Source organism: Heliconius melpomene, chromosome 6 (genome assembly GCF_056956725.1).
Source record: "Heliconius melpomene rosina isolate 202511_hmr_F chromosome 6, ASM5695672v1, whole genome shotgun sequence".
Lineage (NCBI taxonomy): Eukaryota > Metazoa > Arthropoda > Insecta > Lepidoptera > Nymphalidae > Heliconius > Heliconius melpomene.
Window position 1 is genome coordinate 1,798,589 of NC_140394.1, and position 16,730 is coordinate 1,815,318.

Below are 16,730 nucleotides of genomic sequence, written 5' to 3' on the forward strand. Positions count from 1 at the left end.
CGGAGTGCCTTAACACTACAATTTCTCTGCCTACCCTACTATGTACGGGAAACAGCGCGAAGCCAAAATAAAATAAAATAATCAATTATACGTCCAAAATCAATTATAAATATTAGCATTGCATTCATCAGGTATTATTTATTAATATCTCTATTTAACTTCAGTATTGGAATAGTTTTCCATTTGAATGTTTGCTGAATCCCGTCCGATGTAGATTCGTGTCAATTAAACTAAGTAAATCGTGTGAATTATAAAATGTATTTGCGAATTTTAACTCATTTCAAATATTGAACGAAACTGGTGTCCAAAAATGTTTAGGTATTTATTTTTGTAATCTCTCCGTTTTCTGTTTACTTTTTGTGTTAATGATGTAGGTATATGTGATTTTTTTAGTTACACGCTCCACACAGTAGGGTAGACAGAGGAAACCTAGTGATAAGACACTCTCGTTTCACATTTTTTGCCGAATTGCAGTGCATTGCATTAAATGTTTAATTTCCTTGATAAGAATCGAACTCACAATCTATTACGTTTACAGTCGCCAGCTTGTGCCTAAATATTTGTGCACAAAAATACATACAAACTAATTTAAATTTTAATATTTAGTAAAATTCATTTTTTTAAGGATCCTCTAGCATATTTATGCTATTTATGCTAGAGGAGTAATTTAATATACGTATAGAAGTGTAGATAGTATAAATATACTATATATAATATCTGAATATAGTATAAATATACTATTTACACTTCTATACGTATATTAAATAAATAAATAAATTAAATTACTTCGGGAAGTACTAGTTGGAATTGAAAATTTATATTTGTATTTGCATCTGATTAGAAAATACAGACGGCGACTCAAAGGATTTCATCCGAAGAATTTCCACGCTGTACTCCTACATATTCTGTAGTAAAATGGGGCAGGAAGAGTTAGTGCGGTATAAAACTGACAACGAGGCAACCCTACGTCTAACTCCATGGTGATCCCAAGTAGACCGGTCACACCAAAAGCCATATTAGCGCTTTCTGAGGAGGTAATTCGTGCCTATGCCAAGAGTTTAGTATTCAGAACACTTTCAATATTGTAAACGTGACTGACATTGGTCGGTAAATAAGGTTGGTGTAACTTAAACTTTTTGGGCACTGGTTGCACGTTATCAAACTTCCAGGGTACTTTCCCAAACGGAAGAGAAAGTCATACTTCAATACAATGGCTCAGATACCATTAGCACCTCTGGCCTTGTCCACGTCAAGACACCGTAGTACTTGGTGCACCTCCTTTTGCTCTTCAGTAATGTCATCTAGACCCATTAGGTGTTTATAGTGGAAAAAGTGAACCGCAACTAAAAAGCTTTACTAATTGTTCGATAGATCGTTCCCTATAGCTACTATTAATGTGCATCATTCTGCATACCCTTTTTGCAGAATTATTTTGCAAAATTATAGGTTTTAGTGTTTTCGCATATTTCTCTAAGTAAGAAACTACGAGCTTCTGTTTAAATTCAATAAGCCTTTTAATCGAAAGCGATCATAGTTACATCGGGCATTTACAATGTGTCATAAGTCGAATACACAACTCTAAGATATTTGCATTTGATGTGTGCGATATAACAATTAAACGCTAGTTATATATAAACATACATAAAATTATGTAAATATATTATATAAAAGGTGTTACATAGATTATGCCTTTGTAAAGCAGTATCAAAATATATTATGTTATAATGAAAAACATATTCATGAAAGCTGAAAGACAGGAATGTAATCAAATTACTTTCAATCAAGGGTTTTGTGTACTCTGTAAAAGTGATGACTATGAATTTAGGTAATATTAATATTATGTGTGTTTTAATTTTAAACTAGTGTCTATACATTCCGTTCTCCTTTTTTCTCCCCAATGACGTTTCGCCACTTAAAAAAAATACTAGATTCCCTCTGACTACCCTTTTATAAATATAAAAAAGCGTGAGATCGTACCAAAAAAAGGACGAACGGAACCTTTTAAAAACAATTTTGTTGACTGTCAGTGTTTTTGTTTAGAATTTATCTGGAGATCACGTAAAGGTATCAATATGGAATCCTCGGTCGACGAGATGCCACTCACTTCCCCACATGCCAACCTCATAACATATTAAAAGCTTTCAACATTTATCACTATTCCCATTCTAAATCCCAATAAAAGTTACGACACATACTCCACAAACCACTTTTTCATCGAAAATTACAGCGAAAAACGGTTGAGAGCATAAAATTTTCACACTTTCTTTCATGTCGCCAAAGAAAACCATTACGTAGTAAATACAGCGTTCTACTTTACTGCGGACCATTTTATGTCACACTCGTAAACCATAGGTAGACCGGCAGCACAGATTTCGAGGTGACCCTTAAGATAAAGCGATTTTATGACGTCATAAATAATGGTTCTTTTATTAGCACCACATCGGGCCACTTGAATGGATTCCAATTGATTCTTTTTATTGATTGGTTTCTTTATATTTATGAAGAAGAGAACGCTTGATAAACTACATTCAATCACAACGAAGCAGGTTTTGGTGAGAGAAATAGCTGATTTTTGGTAGATTTTTATGATGATAATCGATGCTAAGCTACTCAATTCAAAGTCAAAAAGTCAAAGTCAAAATATCTTTATTCCATAAAAATGCTTAACATTTACTTGGACATGTCATAAAAGTAGAAAAAAATGTAAAACAAAATAACCAAAAAATTCGCAATGCATTTAGAATTCTTCCAGATGTCATTACACTAGGTTCCCAAGTTCCTTCTGAATATACAGGATTGTATCCTGAAGCTTAAAAATACGAGTATATACCAAAAATGTATGCCTAAACAAATAAATATTTTAACCTTCTTGGAAATATGTCTTAGATCTTTAAAAGCGAAAACGTATTAGGCAATTGGCTATCGCAAGTTTCCATTAGCAAAATTGACCACTTACTATTTAAATGAACTTTTATTTGTCTTTGTAATTTTTTTTATTGCTTTAATGTTCATAGTAAGTAAACGATACTGAAACAGTATTTTTTTTTATGAATATGGGCTGACTGTAATCGCGATGGTTGTAAGTTCGACTCTCATTCGAGGGAAATGAATAAGATCCACCACTGAACACGCTATGTCCTAAACAGAGTGTTTTGTCACTAAGTAGTATATGCGTACTTTGCTTGCTTAAAAGTGGATCTGCTCAAAAAAATTATCCATATAAAAATTAAGCATTATAAAAGCAGTTCACAAAACCCAGCATTGCCTTTGAAATATTTTTGTAAAGCACTTTTACTATCATTAAAATCATGACGGCTCTCGTAACACAGTTACGCTGTGACCTCAATTGCGTGACAATATATATCTATATATATTATACGATGTACCTAAGTAAGTTTGTTTCGATTCGAATTCAGTGCACTGGCGTGTACACACTCCCTTGTTAACATATAAAATGTGAAACGAAAATTTTTCAAAGTAAAATTATATCCGAATTTTCAAAAGAACGTTGTTGTCTATTTGTGAATAGCTTGTCTTTGTTAACATTATTTTCTATATTTTTATTTTTTAATGGTTCTAGTGTGCGATGGTTGCAAGTTCGATTTTTATTGAAGAAAATACTTAAATAGAAACTCGAAACTCGCGCGCTTTGTTTTGTTACCAGAGCGGCAGCTGTCGCACTCGCGAGTCGTCAGCCTAATTTCATATTCATTTTTCTGTTTCAACATTTATTTGATATGGTAAATATAGAATTATGATAAAAATATTATAATATCACAATCGAGCTGCTTATAATAATTGTATTTACAATATAACGACTACCTGCCATAGATTCTATTACTTAAACTGGTCCCAGCCGTACTCCAAAGGATTTTTACCTATCTAATACTAAAATATGCAATACCACGCTGAAGAGACGAAGTACTTTCATTTTATGACCTAGATTTTTTAAATCTTTAAGCATTTCCTGCATTGCAGTGTGGATAGGGAGGCACTGGTGCCAGGATATTCCGTTCTTCGTATTCCGTCTATGAGAAATAAACTGTTGATTCTTAGGTTTTAGAACTCACGCCTCACCTGGTCTAGTCAGTGAAGAAGTTGTCATTTCTAAATATGATAATCCTCACAAATGGGTATCTTGATAGTTACTATAATATGGTTATCTCTATATGGATTATTTTAGAAAAAAAAATATTGCCTATTTTTCGTTCAATTTGCAAGATTCGCGCGCTTTGTCTTGTTACTAAACCAACGAAACGACAACGAAATTATTTTATTCTTTCGAGTAGGAATTGAACCTACCATACCAGCCATAGTGCTCACAGTCAGATTTCATGCCACTACGGTATCATCTATCATTTCTGATATACATAGTCAGAAATGAAATATTAAAGAATTCGTTCTATTGACCTTCTGTTTGATACTCTGGTTATATATCGCGACTGGTTTCGCATTATGAATACAGGGTGGGTATTGTGGCAAAAAGCGTGCAATTTTTCGTGTTTTTAATATAAAAGTATTTTGTGTAGTACTCGAAAGTTCAACCATTGTTATTGCAGAGAGTTGAACTGTATGTCGAGATATTTGTTTTTTGTAATCAGTTCATTATTACGTTCGTGTAGCGTTTTAATGAAACGGGAATTTTCTGTTTTCTGAGCGGTAGGTATTTGGATTTTGGTCTAGATGTGATGAGATATCGATCGTGCTCGCTGTTTGGTATGTCATTATATGAGAAGTAAAGTTTTATTTCTTTATTTTTAGTACCTATAATCTTTTTTTCTAGGTTTGTCCGTTGATTTCTTAGTTATTTGTAGATCGATGTTAAGAAATATTTTTTATTTCCAAATACTTTCTTATTGATCCTTTTTTTATTTTATAATTTACTATTTAGATTTTTTGTTGAAATTTTTCATCTGGCCATGAATATATTTTGAACGTCATATATGCTGGAATATTCACTTTTAAAGCGTGTATACATTACATACATTACATACATTATATTACATTATAACGTAAATTACATACACTATACAAACTTTACGAAAGACAAAACAATATATCATGTCTACAATATCACTTAGGGCTATTACTTTTAATAGCCCTAAGCCCTAGCCCAATATCAATCCATATTGGAGCATCATTAATCATCATGGACGTCCACAGCCCTCCTTAAGCTCGCATAAATCAAAACAACGACTAATTACGTATCCAAAATGCCCGACACACGATCAATTTAGAATAATCTCATCCCAAAATGTTCTGCTAATCTTACTTTCGTTGTTTTCAAAGGTCCAGCTTATTTTGCGGTCCCACTTTGCCGTTTTGCGGCTAAGCAACTAAATATAGGATTTTCGGTTAGGTCGGAATTAGTTGGAAACAAAGTGAAAGTGTTGCTTTTTTTTGGGCTTAAGTCAAATGTCATTAGTTAGATCTTGAATACAGTAGAAGTTGTAAAAAACGTCGTTCACCACTTTTCATCATAGAGGCAGTGATCATTATAGAGGCAGTGTTTGTTGAATGGCCAAATTCAACCCCGCGCTTGGCCTCGTTGACAGATCGAAGAAATGAAAACATTAAAAATCACTACTCCGAATGGGAATCGAACCCACAAACGTCGCATATACAATTAGTCTCTAGTGCCTCAGATCCGCGACCACCTCACACTCAAAATACTGATTTATACTATTTGTACGTATTTTAAAGACAAAAAAACTGAAAACTATTTCTAATATCAGCAGTTTCACACGCATAATACGATCATACTACCTACGATATTTGCTTTTCGTTATCTGGTAAATAAAAGCACAAGAGCTGGCGACAGCAAATCGATTATAATTACCGGTATGTCAGGGCCATCACGCTTCTACACAGTTGTGCCTGTTGTTCTAATTTTAAACCTTTATTTTACCCTTTACTTGTATTATTTATATTTTTTTATACCTTTTTGCTTGCTAACAATTTAAAAATATATGTATAGCTTCACGCTGTAAGACATTCCGTTTCCCATTTCCCGCCGGACTCTGGAGCGGAACTCAACGGCGCGCTTTGCCTCGACACTAGAGCAAAGAAATTAAAATATAAATTTAAATAAATATTTCAGTTCAGGAGATCGAACTCACAACCAGTCGCGTTTACAGCCAAATGCAATATACAACGCATAGAGGAAAATTGTAGTTTTTAATTAAATCAATACAGCGTAACAAAATACTTGCAAAACTTTAGTGACCAATTATATGCTTCTATAGTAGAATTCCAATAAATGCTCAAACAGCAAATGGCCGTATCGCGTGTGCTTGTGTCAACAATTAATAAAGTTTACGGCCAATACTGCTCTGGTGCACCCACGCCACTCGATCCTAGTGTATAGTATCAATAAACGATATTATTTGAAAGATTTTCTTTTATTTGAGGCTTTCGTGGTACAGGGCGTGCGACTGTTAACGCGACTGTTATAGGTTCGATTCCCACTCGGGCAAATTAAATATTTAATCTTCTTGCTTTTCATTTTCTCGCTTTGGTAAGGAGACAAAGCGTAGCATTACATTCTGGTACTCAACAGCAGAAAGCAGGAAACGGAAGTACCTTAATGGGACGGGTACCTTAATACTAGCTTCCTAGTTTCCTTCTGCCTACCCTGCTGTGCGCGGGATATATTCAGTGCTTAGATACACAAAGCCGCGTTTTGCTTCGCTTAATGGGAATCGAACCCATAACATGTTGCATTTACAATTGCACACTTATGTCAATATGTATTCATGAAAAGTAAAATGACTATACATACTGATAGTAAAATAACTTATAACCTGTATCAGAATAATCTATAAAAGCTTCATATATTTCACATATCTAAAGTACATATTTATTGAAAATATATATACAAGAAAACAAGTATTATTTTTCTAAATCGTATAAAAATATTTTCAACTAACTAACAATTCCACTACACTCCCTCAAAGTGTACTTTGTAAAAACTCCAATCTATACAAGAATCGCGTATTCATTAGTAGTTTCAAAACAATAACTCCACTCAATGCGTTTGTACGTTGAATCACAAAGGAAGTAGTGCCTATAACAGACGCTATACAAAAGGTCATGGTTACAAGAATTTTCTTTTATTTTCGCCTGAATCCTGACTTTTATGAGTGAAATATGGCTGATATGTTGATAAATTAAGGAGCCCAGGGTTCGAATAGTATTTATTGTTAATACTGTAATTGTATGCTTCGGAAATTCGTTGGAAAGTGGGACGAGCGAGTAATAGAATGGAAGAAGAATGGACACGGAGTGCTTTAACACTAGATTCCTAGATTCCTCTGTATACCTAAAAAACGATTACTAATTATTCAAACCCCTAATTTTTGAGTTTAATGTAAGGTAACTATGTCTTCCTCGACCATTCTCCTCCTCCTCGATCCATTTAGAATATGATTTTTTTCTAACATAAAAAAAACAATAACAACCAATACTTTTTGAGATTAGTGCCTTCAACTAAACAAATTATTTTTCCTTATAATTTTAATATACATTATAATACTTTTCATATTTATTTTTAGCAACCAGTTCTGCCACCGTTCCCACTCTGGCTGGCAGTGATTATCGCAACCTGCCTTGTTCTGGTCATCTTATTGACTGTGAGCGGAAACGTCCTAGTTCTGCTAGCGTTCTTAGTAGACAGGACGATACGACAGCCAAGCAACTACTTTATAGCTTCACTTGCAGCGACTGACCTATTAATAGGTAAGATTTTGTAAGGTAAAGGATGTTAGTTTATAATTATATCTTGGTCTTGGCTGTTTTTAATATTAGATTGCAATGCTTTGAAAATTGTTTCGAAACACAGGTCATTATCAAGAACCCATAAAACCTACATAGACTTATTATAATAATTATTTTAAATTATTGTTTAAATTATATGTGTATGCTTATTTTAAAAAGTTTATATTTAAAATTTATTAATGCTTATAATGAAATCGTTTATTAAGAAATCACGTTACCCAACATACTGTCTAATACAATTGGTTGGTTTCAGGTACATTGTCGCTTCCCTTTTATACAGATTATGTTTTAAAAGGGTACTGGCATTTAGGACCTTTGTTATGTGACCTTTGGCTATCCGTCGACTATACTGTATGCTTAGTATCACAATATACTGTTTTACTAATAACCGTGGACAGATTTTGTAGTGTTAAAATAGCTGCAAGATACAGAGCCTGGAGAACTAAAAATAGAGTGATTTGGATGGTAACAGTGACTTGGATAATACCAGCGTTACTATTTTTTACAACAATATTCGGATGGGAACATTTTGTTGGTTATAGAGACTTGCAAGAAGGCGAATGTGCTGTTCAATTTCTTAAGGATCCAATTTTCAATACAGCTTTAATTATAGGATACTATTGGACTACGCTATTTGTACTTATTGTATTATATGCTGGTATTTTTAAAACAGCGTACGATATGCAGAAAAAAAGTGAAGCCAAACAAAGAAAAATGCAATCCATGGTGGCTTTGAGTGCTGGTGTGATGACAGGTATGGCTGGGAGAGCTGCTGGAATGGCAACCTTATCTAAAGCCACAATATCGAGTGAAGATCAAATAAAGGTATCTGATTCAGTGCGCAAAGATTCTACATCGAAAGGATCTTTAGCAGCTCCGTTACTTAATTTAGGTGGATCGACAGATTCAAATTCAAGTCAAAAATCATCTGCTCATAAAAGTAGTGCTACGGCAACTGGCACATCTACAACAGTTGAGTCAGATGCAGAAAAAAGAGAAGATCAAGTAGAAGCAGAGAGATCTAGCAGTCCAGCTTTTGACTCAGATGATGAAAGCACTACTCAGTCAAATGTGAAAAAACGTCCTTCTGTTGCTAATTTAGTAATGCAAACTGGTGCGATGCAGTTGCTTAACAATATGCGTTTAAATGGTAATATGCTTATGAAACCAGAAATGAAGCAAACGTCCTTATTAAAGCATGACATAGAAAAACCGAAATCATCACTATCCCAAATATCAGAGAAGAGTCTTCTCGATACGGAAAATCCTGATACTTCACATAGTAATGGACATACACCTGCCGTAAGTGTTCCCCTATCTACCGCTAGCTTTATGTCCCCTTCATCATCGGGGATCGCGACTCCGTCCGAAAGAGAATTATCAACCACGATTGCTCAAAGAATCATTCCTCCTCCATCAGAATTTCGAGGCAGTCCGCCCGTATCCGAGAGTCCACCATCTCATTCAGAATCAACAAGAGCCAAAATATTTAAATTAGTAAAGAGCGATGGCTCAGGCTCTGATGTACTTATGGGTATGGATGGCGCTGACTTGAGGTATATGGATGAGAGTTCTATCATTGTTCCTTCACCTACAAACGAAAGCCCTCCATCTTCTATCACTTTTCCAACAGCTACTGAGCCTTCATCTCCTCCCACATTAAATTCGGGTATTATAACAAATACTTCATTATTACAGGCTGCTCTCATACGAGCAACAGCTGAAGCTCAAGTAACACAACCCAAAACAAATTTATCTCCTCCACCACCTATAAAAGTTAATACCGAGGTAAGTTTGACTGCTGGAGAACGTCCGAAACCCATTATTACCCTAGTGTCATCAACTTCCAATAATAACGACACCCCATCGCAAAAACCTTTAGAAAATAAAACCTCCACATTAAAACTCGCTGAGACGCCAGCGATCGAAAATAGTGATATTTCCAGCTCTGCAGTTAGTGGAGCTGGCCGTAACGATTCTAGGAGAGACTTTGTTAAAAATATAGGGAAAAAGTTAAAAGTCAGGCGTTCAAAACGTGATGGACTATTTCCGAGTATTGGGAGGCAAAAATCAAAATCAGAAAATAGAGCCAGAAAAGCTTTTCGAACAATTTCTTTTATATTAGGCGCGTTTGTCGTTTGCTGGACACCATATCACGTTTTAGCTTTAGTCGAAGGATTTTGTACGGACCCACCGTGCATTAATCAACATTTGTATATGTTCTCGTACTTTTTGTGCTATGCTAATAGCCCTATCAACCCCTTCTGTTACGCGTTAGCCAATCAGCAATTCAAAAAGACCTTCACGAGACTCCTCCGGGGCGATTTTCATATTACCTAGTCCATGTATGTTGGTTACAAAAGCGCGTAACTGGACACAGTTACTGTCCTGTCGAAGCATTACGCGCCAAGTTATGAGAAATTTGATGAATTAGATCGCTTCTCGTAAGACAATACTAATATTGTAATAAGACTAGATAATTCTATGCTTTCAGTGTATAGATATTGTATAATAATAATTATAATTAATTATTAAAACTTATAGCAGATTTTCCAGATTTTTATGGTTGGCCTTTAAAAGTAATGTGTACATATTTCTGTAGTTTACTTGTTGCATACTATTAAGCATAATAATAATATTAATTTCATCAGTAATGTTCAGAACTGACAATAAATAATGTATATAGTTTTCAATTAAAAAGTCTCTTTATATTTTTAGTGAAGAACTTTGTTCGTAAGGGGAAAAATAAGGTTAATATGTAAAGATTTTAGATTCTAAGATGTAAAAGTAATATAAACAGGACATATTGTGACAATAAATCAGATTTTAAAATCTGAACCTTTTAAAATAATGATTTAATAGAACAATATAAGTTTCTTAAAATATAAGTTATACTATTGTTTGTTAAATAAAATAATATTATTGTAATATAGCAACATTATTGTATAATATAGCAATATTATTATTAACTAATCAATCGATTTGTAAGAGAGCAAACAAAATCTGTTCATTGTCACACTATTTCAAAACAGAAAACGCTTTAAAGCTTTAAGCCATGAGCCCAGCTAAAGATTTTTAGCGTTCGTTCTTAGTCAATTAAACTTATCCTTTAGACTATATTTTTAAAACATAATAAATAAGTGTAAATTTCTTTTCAATATTAAAAAAATCATAGCAAATATTGATTAAAGGAAAATATTTTTGTTAGAAAATTATCATATTCTTAATATCCTTGTACAAATCTTGGCCTAACCAGTACATTTACGATTCTGTCTTGACTTCTAAAACAATTATATGAGATATATGTCGAAAGAAAACAAAACAAAACTATTTTAAATTATTAAGTGAATTAAATAAATGTTCTATTAATTTTTAATGTAATAGAAATTTATAATTATGTATGCTTATAACTATTTCTGGAGAAAGCCTTCCAATCAGTGTATAATATGCAAATTAGACGAGTAAACAGTATTATAATCCAACGTTCAATAGTAAATAAGATGTTACAAAAATGAAAGACGAAAGTGAAATAACAGTAGATGCAGAAAAAAATTAATAGTTTAAATTTAATTAGTTAAATAATAATAGTATTAAACAAATATGTTAGCAAATACTCGTAGATATATTTTATTGACACTCTTTTAGTGATAAATATAAATTCATTATTTCATTTGGAAGATATGCCTGCTTTTGTTTTTATCTCATTAATTTATATCGAAGTGTTAAAAGTTTTAATTATTTAATATTTATGAGCAAATGTTTAACATACTAATTCATTTTCGTTGTAAAACAACAAGAATTATGTTATTTATTCTTTGAAGCTTAGGCTTTGGCGTATAAGTATTCATACTGGATAAATTTCAAATCAGCAAAAAGAAAAAGACTAATCATAGTGTGTTTTATTGTTATATATTAATAGTTATTATATATTGAAGGCAATCATTTATTTATATATTAATAGTTATCAATAGTGTTTTCCTTGTTTAGTTTAAGCTTCTCTTGCTTCGATCAACTGTCGAAGTTCACTTGTTCATTCCTATTTTGTACTATATGCAAGATACAGTTTGTAAATAACTTATAACATATTAATATTCAAATATAATTAGTTTTGTTATGTTATTTTGTAAAAGAAAGTAGATCTTTCTCCATTTCTCTTTTTAAATTCTGTCTAATAATAAATTAATATTAAAAATTAATTATATACGTGATTATAACAATAACAGTGTAGTTTAAGTAGTTATTATATATTTTAGTTTATTTAAAAAAAACACTCAAGTGCGAGTCGGACTCGTCTACCGAGGGTTCCGAACTGAATTCAGGATTGTAGGCCAATGTGCAGTACAACTTATAAAATTGACAAATTCAAATTTATGGGCATATGCACTCATTTTGTATAAAATTTGCTATATTGGAGATGGAACCCACAACCGTCGCGTTAGAGTCAAGTCAACCTTTGTATCCCTGCGCCAGGACGGCCCCACCTTTTTTTTTCTTTTTTTTTTCGGATTTTTCCCTTTATTTGTATTGTATTGTAAGTTCTCACTTCTTGCCAATTTTCATAATTGTAGATCCATGGAAAGTATTCTATAGCTTTTAATTACGCAGCAAATTTCACACAAAATGCAGCAAAAACAATGCATAAATGCTCGATTGATTGCGTGGACTATCTTTTGATTACGTTGACCTAATTATTTGATATTAATTTTAACTTGATATCTCTACGCGATATTGAGATAAATGGTATTGACAGACAGACAGACGAATAGTGATCCTGTAAGGGTTCCGTTTTTTTTTCCTTTTGTGATACGAAATCCTGAAAAAGGTGAAAAATATAATTGTACAAACGTGCTTATGTGTTGTCGCCTTAGAATCATGTCGATTATAGCATTGTATTGTATTGTAAATAATATTAGAAGTCGTATGTTGAAATGTCAGTATTATTTGTACGTAGAGAATCTTAAAGAGCATTTTCTATTTCATAAAAGTTTATAAATATAAAATATATATTATTGTTTTATAGAAATTAATGAAAAATTCACATAAAATTTAATAACAAATTGATTATTTAATATTTTTAAATGATCCAAAGACTATATGTTTCATATAAATTATTCACAATTCAAAATATATATATATAATTATAATGGTTAAAAATCCGAGAAAACAACATATCCTTGAGCGAATGAAGTCTTAAATTTTTTTTTTTTTCAATATATATCGATGTCAAAATATGTATTACTATACTGTGTGTTAATAGTGTACCTTATTAAGTACGTGACACGTATATATGTATATATAAAAGATTTTTTTAATAAAATTATAATAGAATTCAGTATCGAAAATGATTGGTCAGTTTCTTAAGTTATTTATTTATTACAATTAGTATCGTAGGTAGAGGTTGGTAACTTACCCAAGATTCAAACTCTCGAAACCTGAGGCTAGACTTTTATTAGGTTCTCGCTTTCTGAGAGTCCAATCTTCAAACATTCCGTTTTCCGCTTACCTCATGAAGTTGAGACATGGTGTTTTGAGTGGAGGAAATCACGCTGCACTTTGCCTTTCTAGGGCATAGAAACGCTAATAATTCATTCCCCCAATTAGGATTTACATAACCATATCCTTGAGCTGGGATCGAACTCACAGTCAGCAACGACGACCCCAATATTATATTAAACAGTAAGTAAAATTGTTCTCAAAAGGTCCATAAGGCTGACAAATTTAAAATCGGACGACCAATCGTCTTTGATATTGAATAATCTTCGAGTCAATTGAGATGCTCTGATGTCTATATCATTTATATTTACAGAATAATTATATAAATGAATGTACCGTAGATACATTGTGACTGTAAAATGTTTGTGTTACTTGAGTGTAAAATACGTGAATAAATGATATAGTGATTTACAATGTGTTTGATTTTTTTAATATTAAGCTATAGTTTTTTTTTTCTTTTAAACCAGAAACTGCAGAAGAACTGGAGTCTCGTTTCGTATTTCATTTTTCTTTGCCTTCTTCGCAGAGCGATGAAATAAAAATAATCATTTTTCTAAGTAAAAATCCGACCTTTACCACATTCGTATATTATGTCTTTGTTTTTAAGGAATATAATGAATATATGATGTATTTTTCTAATATTCTTCAAATATTTAACTAAAATCATTCCAGACGTGTTAGTTACACTGTAAAGGCTATGTTGTATTAAATTATTAACGCAACTGCAAAGTTTACTTAACCCGACACTCGACGTGGTTGTAAGCCGAAGCCAAGTATACTTAGTAGGGAATTAGGGATTACAGAAACATGTTTAAAAGTAATACAACTCTATTATATAAGGATAGTAAAATTTATATGTAAGACATTTTTTAATTTTGTATAGGTACCAGGACAAAATGAAGAATGCCGCGTATGAGAAAGCACTATTGAAAAAGCCATAAAATAAAAAAAATACATAAATATCCTTTCATCACTAGCCGTCATTTGGCCTTTTTGAATGACGCTTGTTTCCAAAAATGTTTATTTTATATGTCAAATTAAATTAATTTTCTTTTATCTTAATAATTATAATTATTAGTTCAGTATTAAAACACTCTGCCCCCATTAAGACCTTTTCTTCTTCACTTTCCTTCAAATTCTTGATGCATAGCGTGTTGGTGAAATTCTACGTCGTGCTTTGCCTGGGAATCGAACCCCCAACCTTTTCACGTCGCGCCACGACGGTCTCAAAGGTAGTAAATGTTTACATTATAAAATATGAAAGCAATTTACATAAAGCTCCTAGGGTACGGATGTAATACCCACTAGCTATATTCATTATAGCGACTACCTGTCATAACAGAATAACAATTGAGTTGAAAGAACCGACGGTAGAGAGGTAGGGTTCAAATGATAAGCATAGAAATAAGCGTATTGGGTGGTAAGTGAGTTACTGAAAATTACCAAATATTGGTTAACCTTAGGTTTAGTTAATAATAATTTACCAAAATGAGTTAGTAGATATGAAGATTAAGTTAATACCACTTATATTTTAATAGTAATAGTGACAAAATAATAATTTGTTTTAATTTATTAATTATATTCCAAACATTCATTGAGCTTTAGAATAGGGTCCCACCCCACGATATGAATAATAATAATAAAATGAATGAATAATATAAAATTTGGTGAAAAGTTAGAGCAGAGTGGTTTAGCTCTATATTCTCTCTAACCTGCTCTATGCGAGGAAAAGGTGAAACTAAACAAAGTACAACCAAAGCTAGGGCAAGTTTTTAGTCAATAATATTACTAAGTTAGGTTCACGCTTCATTGGGTTCAGATGCACCGAAGTAAGTCACCATTCAATTCTGTTCGTGTAGTTTCCGTCGAATCTGGGCCAATCTGCGCTATCCAGTTCTAATTACAATCCAAGGTAATATAGCTGGTTAATTTCTGCAAGCCAGCGTTTTAGTTGGTCACCAAAATATGACCTGATTTCTGTTCTATTATAAGTTATTTTGATTGAAATATAAGAGTTACGAGTATGTTTAGAAAAATATTTTTTTATATAGTCCAGATACTTTTCTAATGTTTTTGTGAATGTTCTTTTTATTTTATAATTAAAATATGAATAAAATATGAAATATTCTATAACTTACACCATATAGCATTGATGTCTATTGTCAAGAATCACAATACGACGAGGGGTGATGCTTTTGTGACTTTCAGTTAATTTGTTTCTAGAACTTGCTATACAGCTATATCTTCTTTAAAATGTATATGCTAATATATATTAACTTTGTATATACGCAAGTGGATAAGTGGTTGGATTCCTACTCGGAGAAATTAGTTATTATTTATTATTATTAATATTTCAATTTCTTAGCTCTGGTATCAAGTCAAAACGAGGCGTTTAGTTCCGCCACTCAACACGCAATGCCTCGAAAATTCGGTGAAATGTCTTCGCTAAGCTAAGATCCCTACCATTACTATAACTGCTAACTAGCTGATAAAAAGGCTAAAAATGCAAAAGAAATAAAAAATACAAAAATAACATAGTCAATTAAAGAACTATTCTTCTTATAAAACATACTCAACGTTGTATACAAAAAGTGAACAAAGCCCACGTAACCACGCAGTACAAACACTATAGCGTAATAACCCTTTCACGTACGCCGCTATAAGGGGTAAATGGGGGATGGGGGATGAAAACCTGCATAGTTGATTAAAACGAGTGATGGATGCACGTCTCGTTATCGCTACATTCACTATATGTGACGTCGACATAGAAAATAATAAGTAATTTTTTTTCTTAGCATTTTTTTTTATTTTGTGGTTATAAATGGGAATTCTTATATGTAGAATTATTTTTTTTTATATTTATTGGGCAAAGAATTTAAGTTATTACAATTAATATCATCTTAATATTTATATTATTATCTCGTTGATTTCATATTATGATTTTTTAGTCTCCCCTCGGGGTTAGGAGCTCAGGGCAACTAGTAGTAGAAACTAGTAGAGCCAAGTGTAGAGGAAAATTAGAGGTTTTTTAGGCTTAGATATCTTTAAATCATCATAATCATATCTCTGTTTGACTTCTACTAGTTTCAAGTTTAATTATTGATATGCCAATATATCACACCCTACTTGCTTAGATATCTTTTGCACAATTTTCTATTACGTACAACTAAACTTAACTTAATATCTAATTAAAAATTATAATATAAATAATTAATATTCTTGAATATCAGTAATTAACTTAGACATTATATTCTTCATTATTTATCATCATCAGTCTTCTTTGCCATCATATATTTATTGTATCTAATAAACTTTAAATATAATATTGTTTTTTGTAACTATTATTATAAAAGATGAGCTCTATTTTTTTTATGTAATAAGTTTTTGTAATACTTCATAGTGCGAACACTACAAATAAACGACTCAAAAGTTATTTACGTTTCACGTTCACAAGATAAAGT

The 16,730-nt window shown here is 32.2% G+C and overlaps 1 protein-coding gene across 2 annotated transcripts in view; it reads left to right on the forward strand.

Moving 5' to 3' along the window:
* Positions 1-13,680, forward strand: part of mAChR-B (muscarinic acetylcholine receptor) — a 43,647-nt gene extending 29,967 nt beyond the window's left edge. Inside the window, exons 4-6 of one of the 2 annotated variants that reach the window (XM_085186259.1) lie at positions 7,554-7,737; positions 8,030-9,078; positions 9,475-13,680. In XM_085186259.1, the coding sequence (XP_085042385.1) occupies positions 7,554-7,737; positions 8,030-9,078; positions 9,475-10,116 (1,875 nt within the window). In that variant the 3' untranslated portion in view covers positions 10,117-13,680. Of the gene's footprint in view, positions 1-7,553; positions 7,738-8,029 lie in introns of both variants that reach the window. The other variant, XM_085186258.1, reaches the window with a different exon arrangement.
* Positions 13,681-16,730: the final 3,050 nt, after the last annotated feature.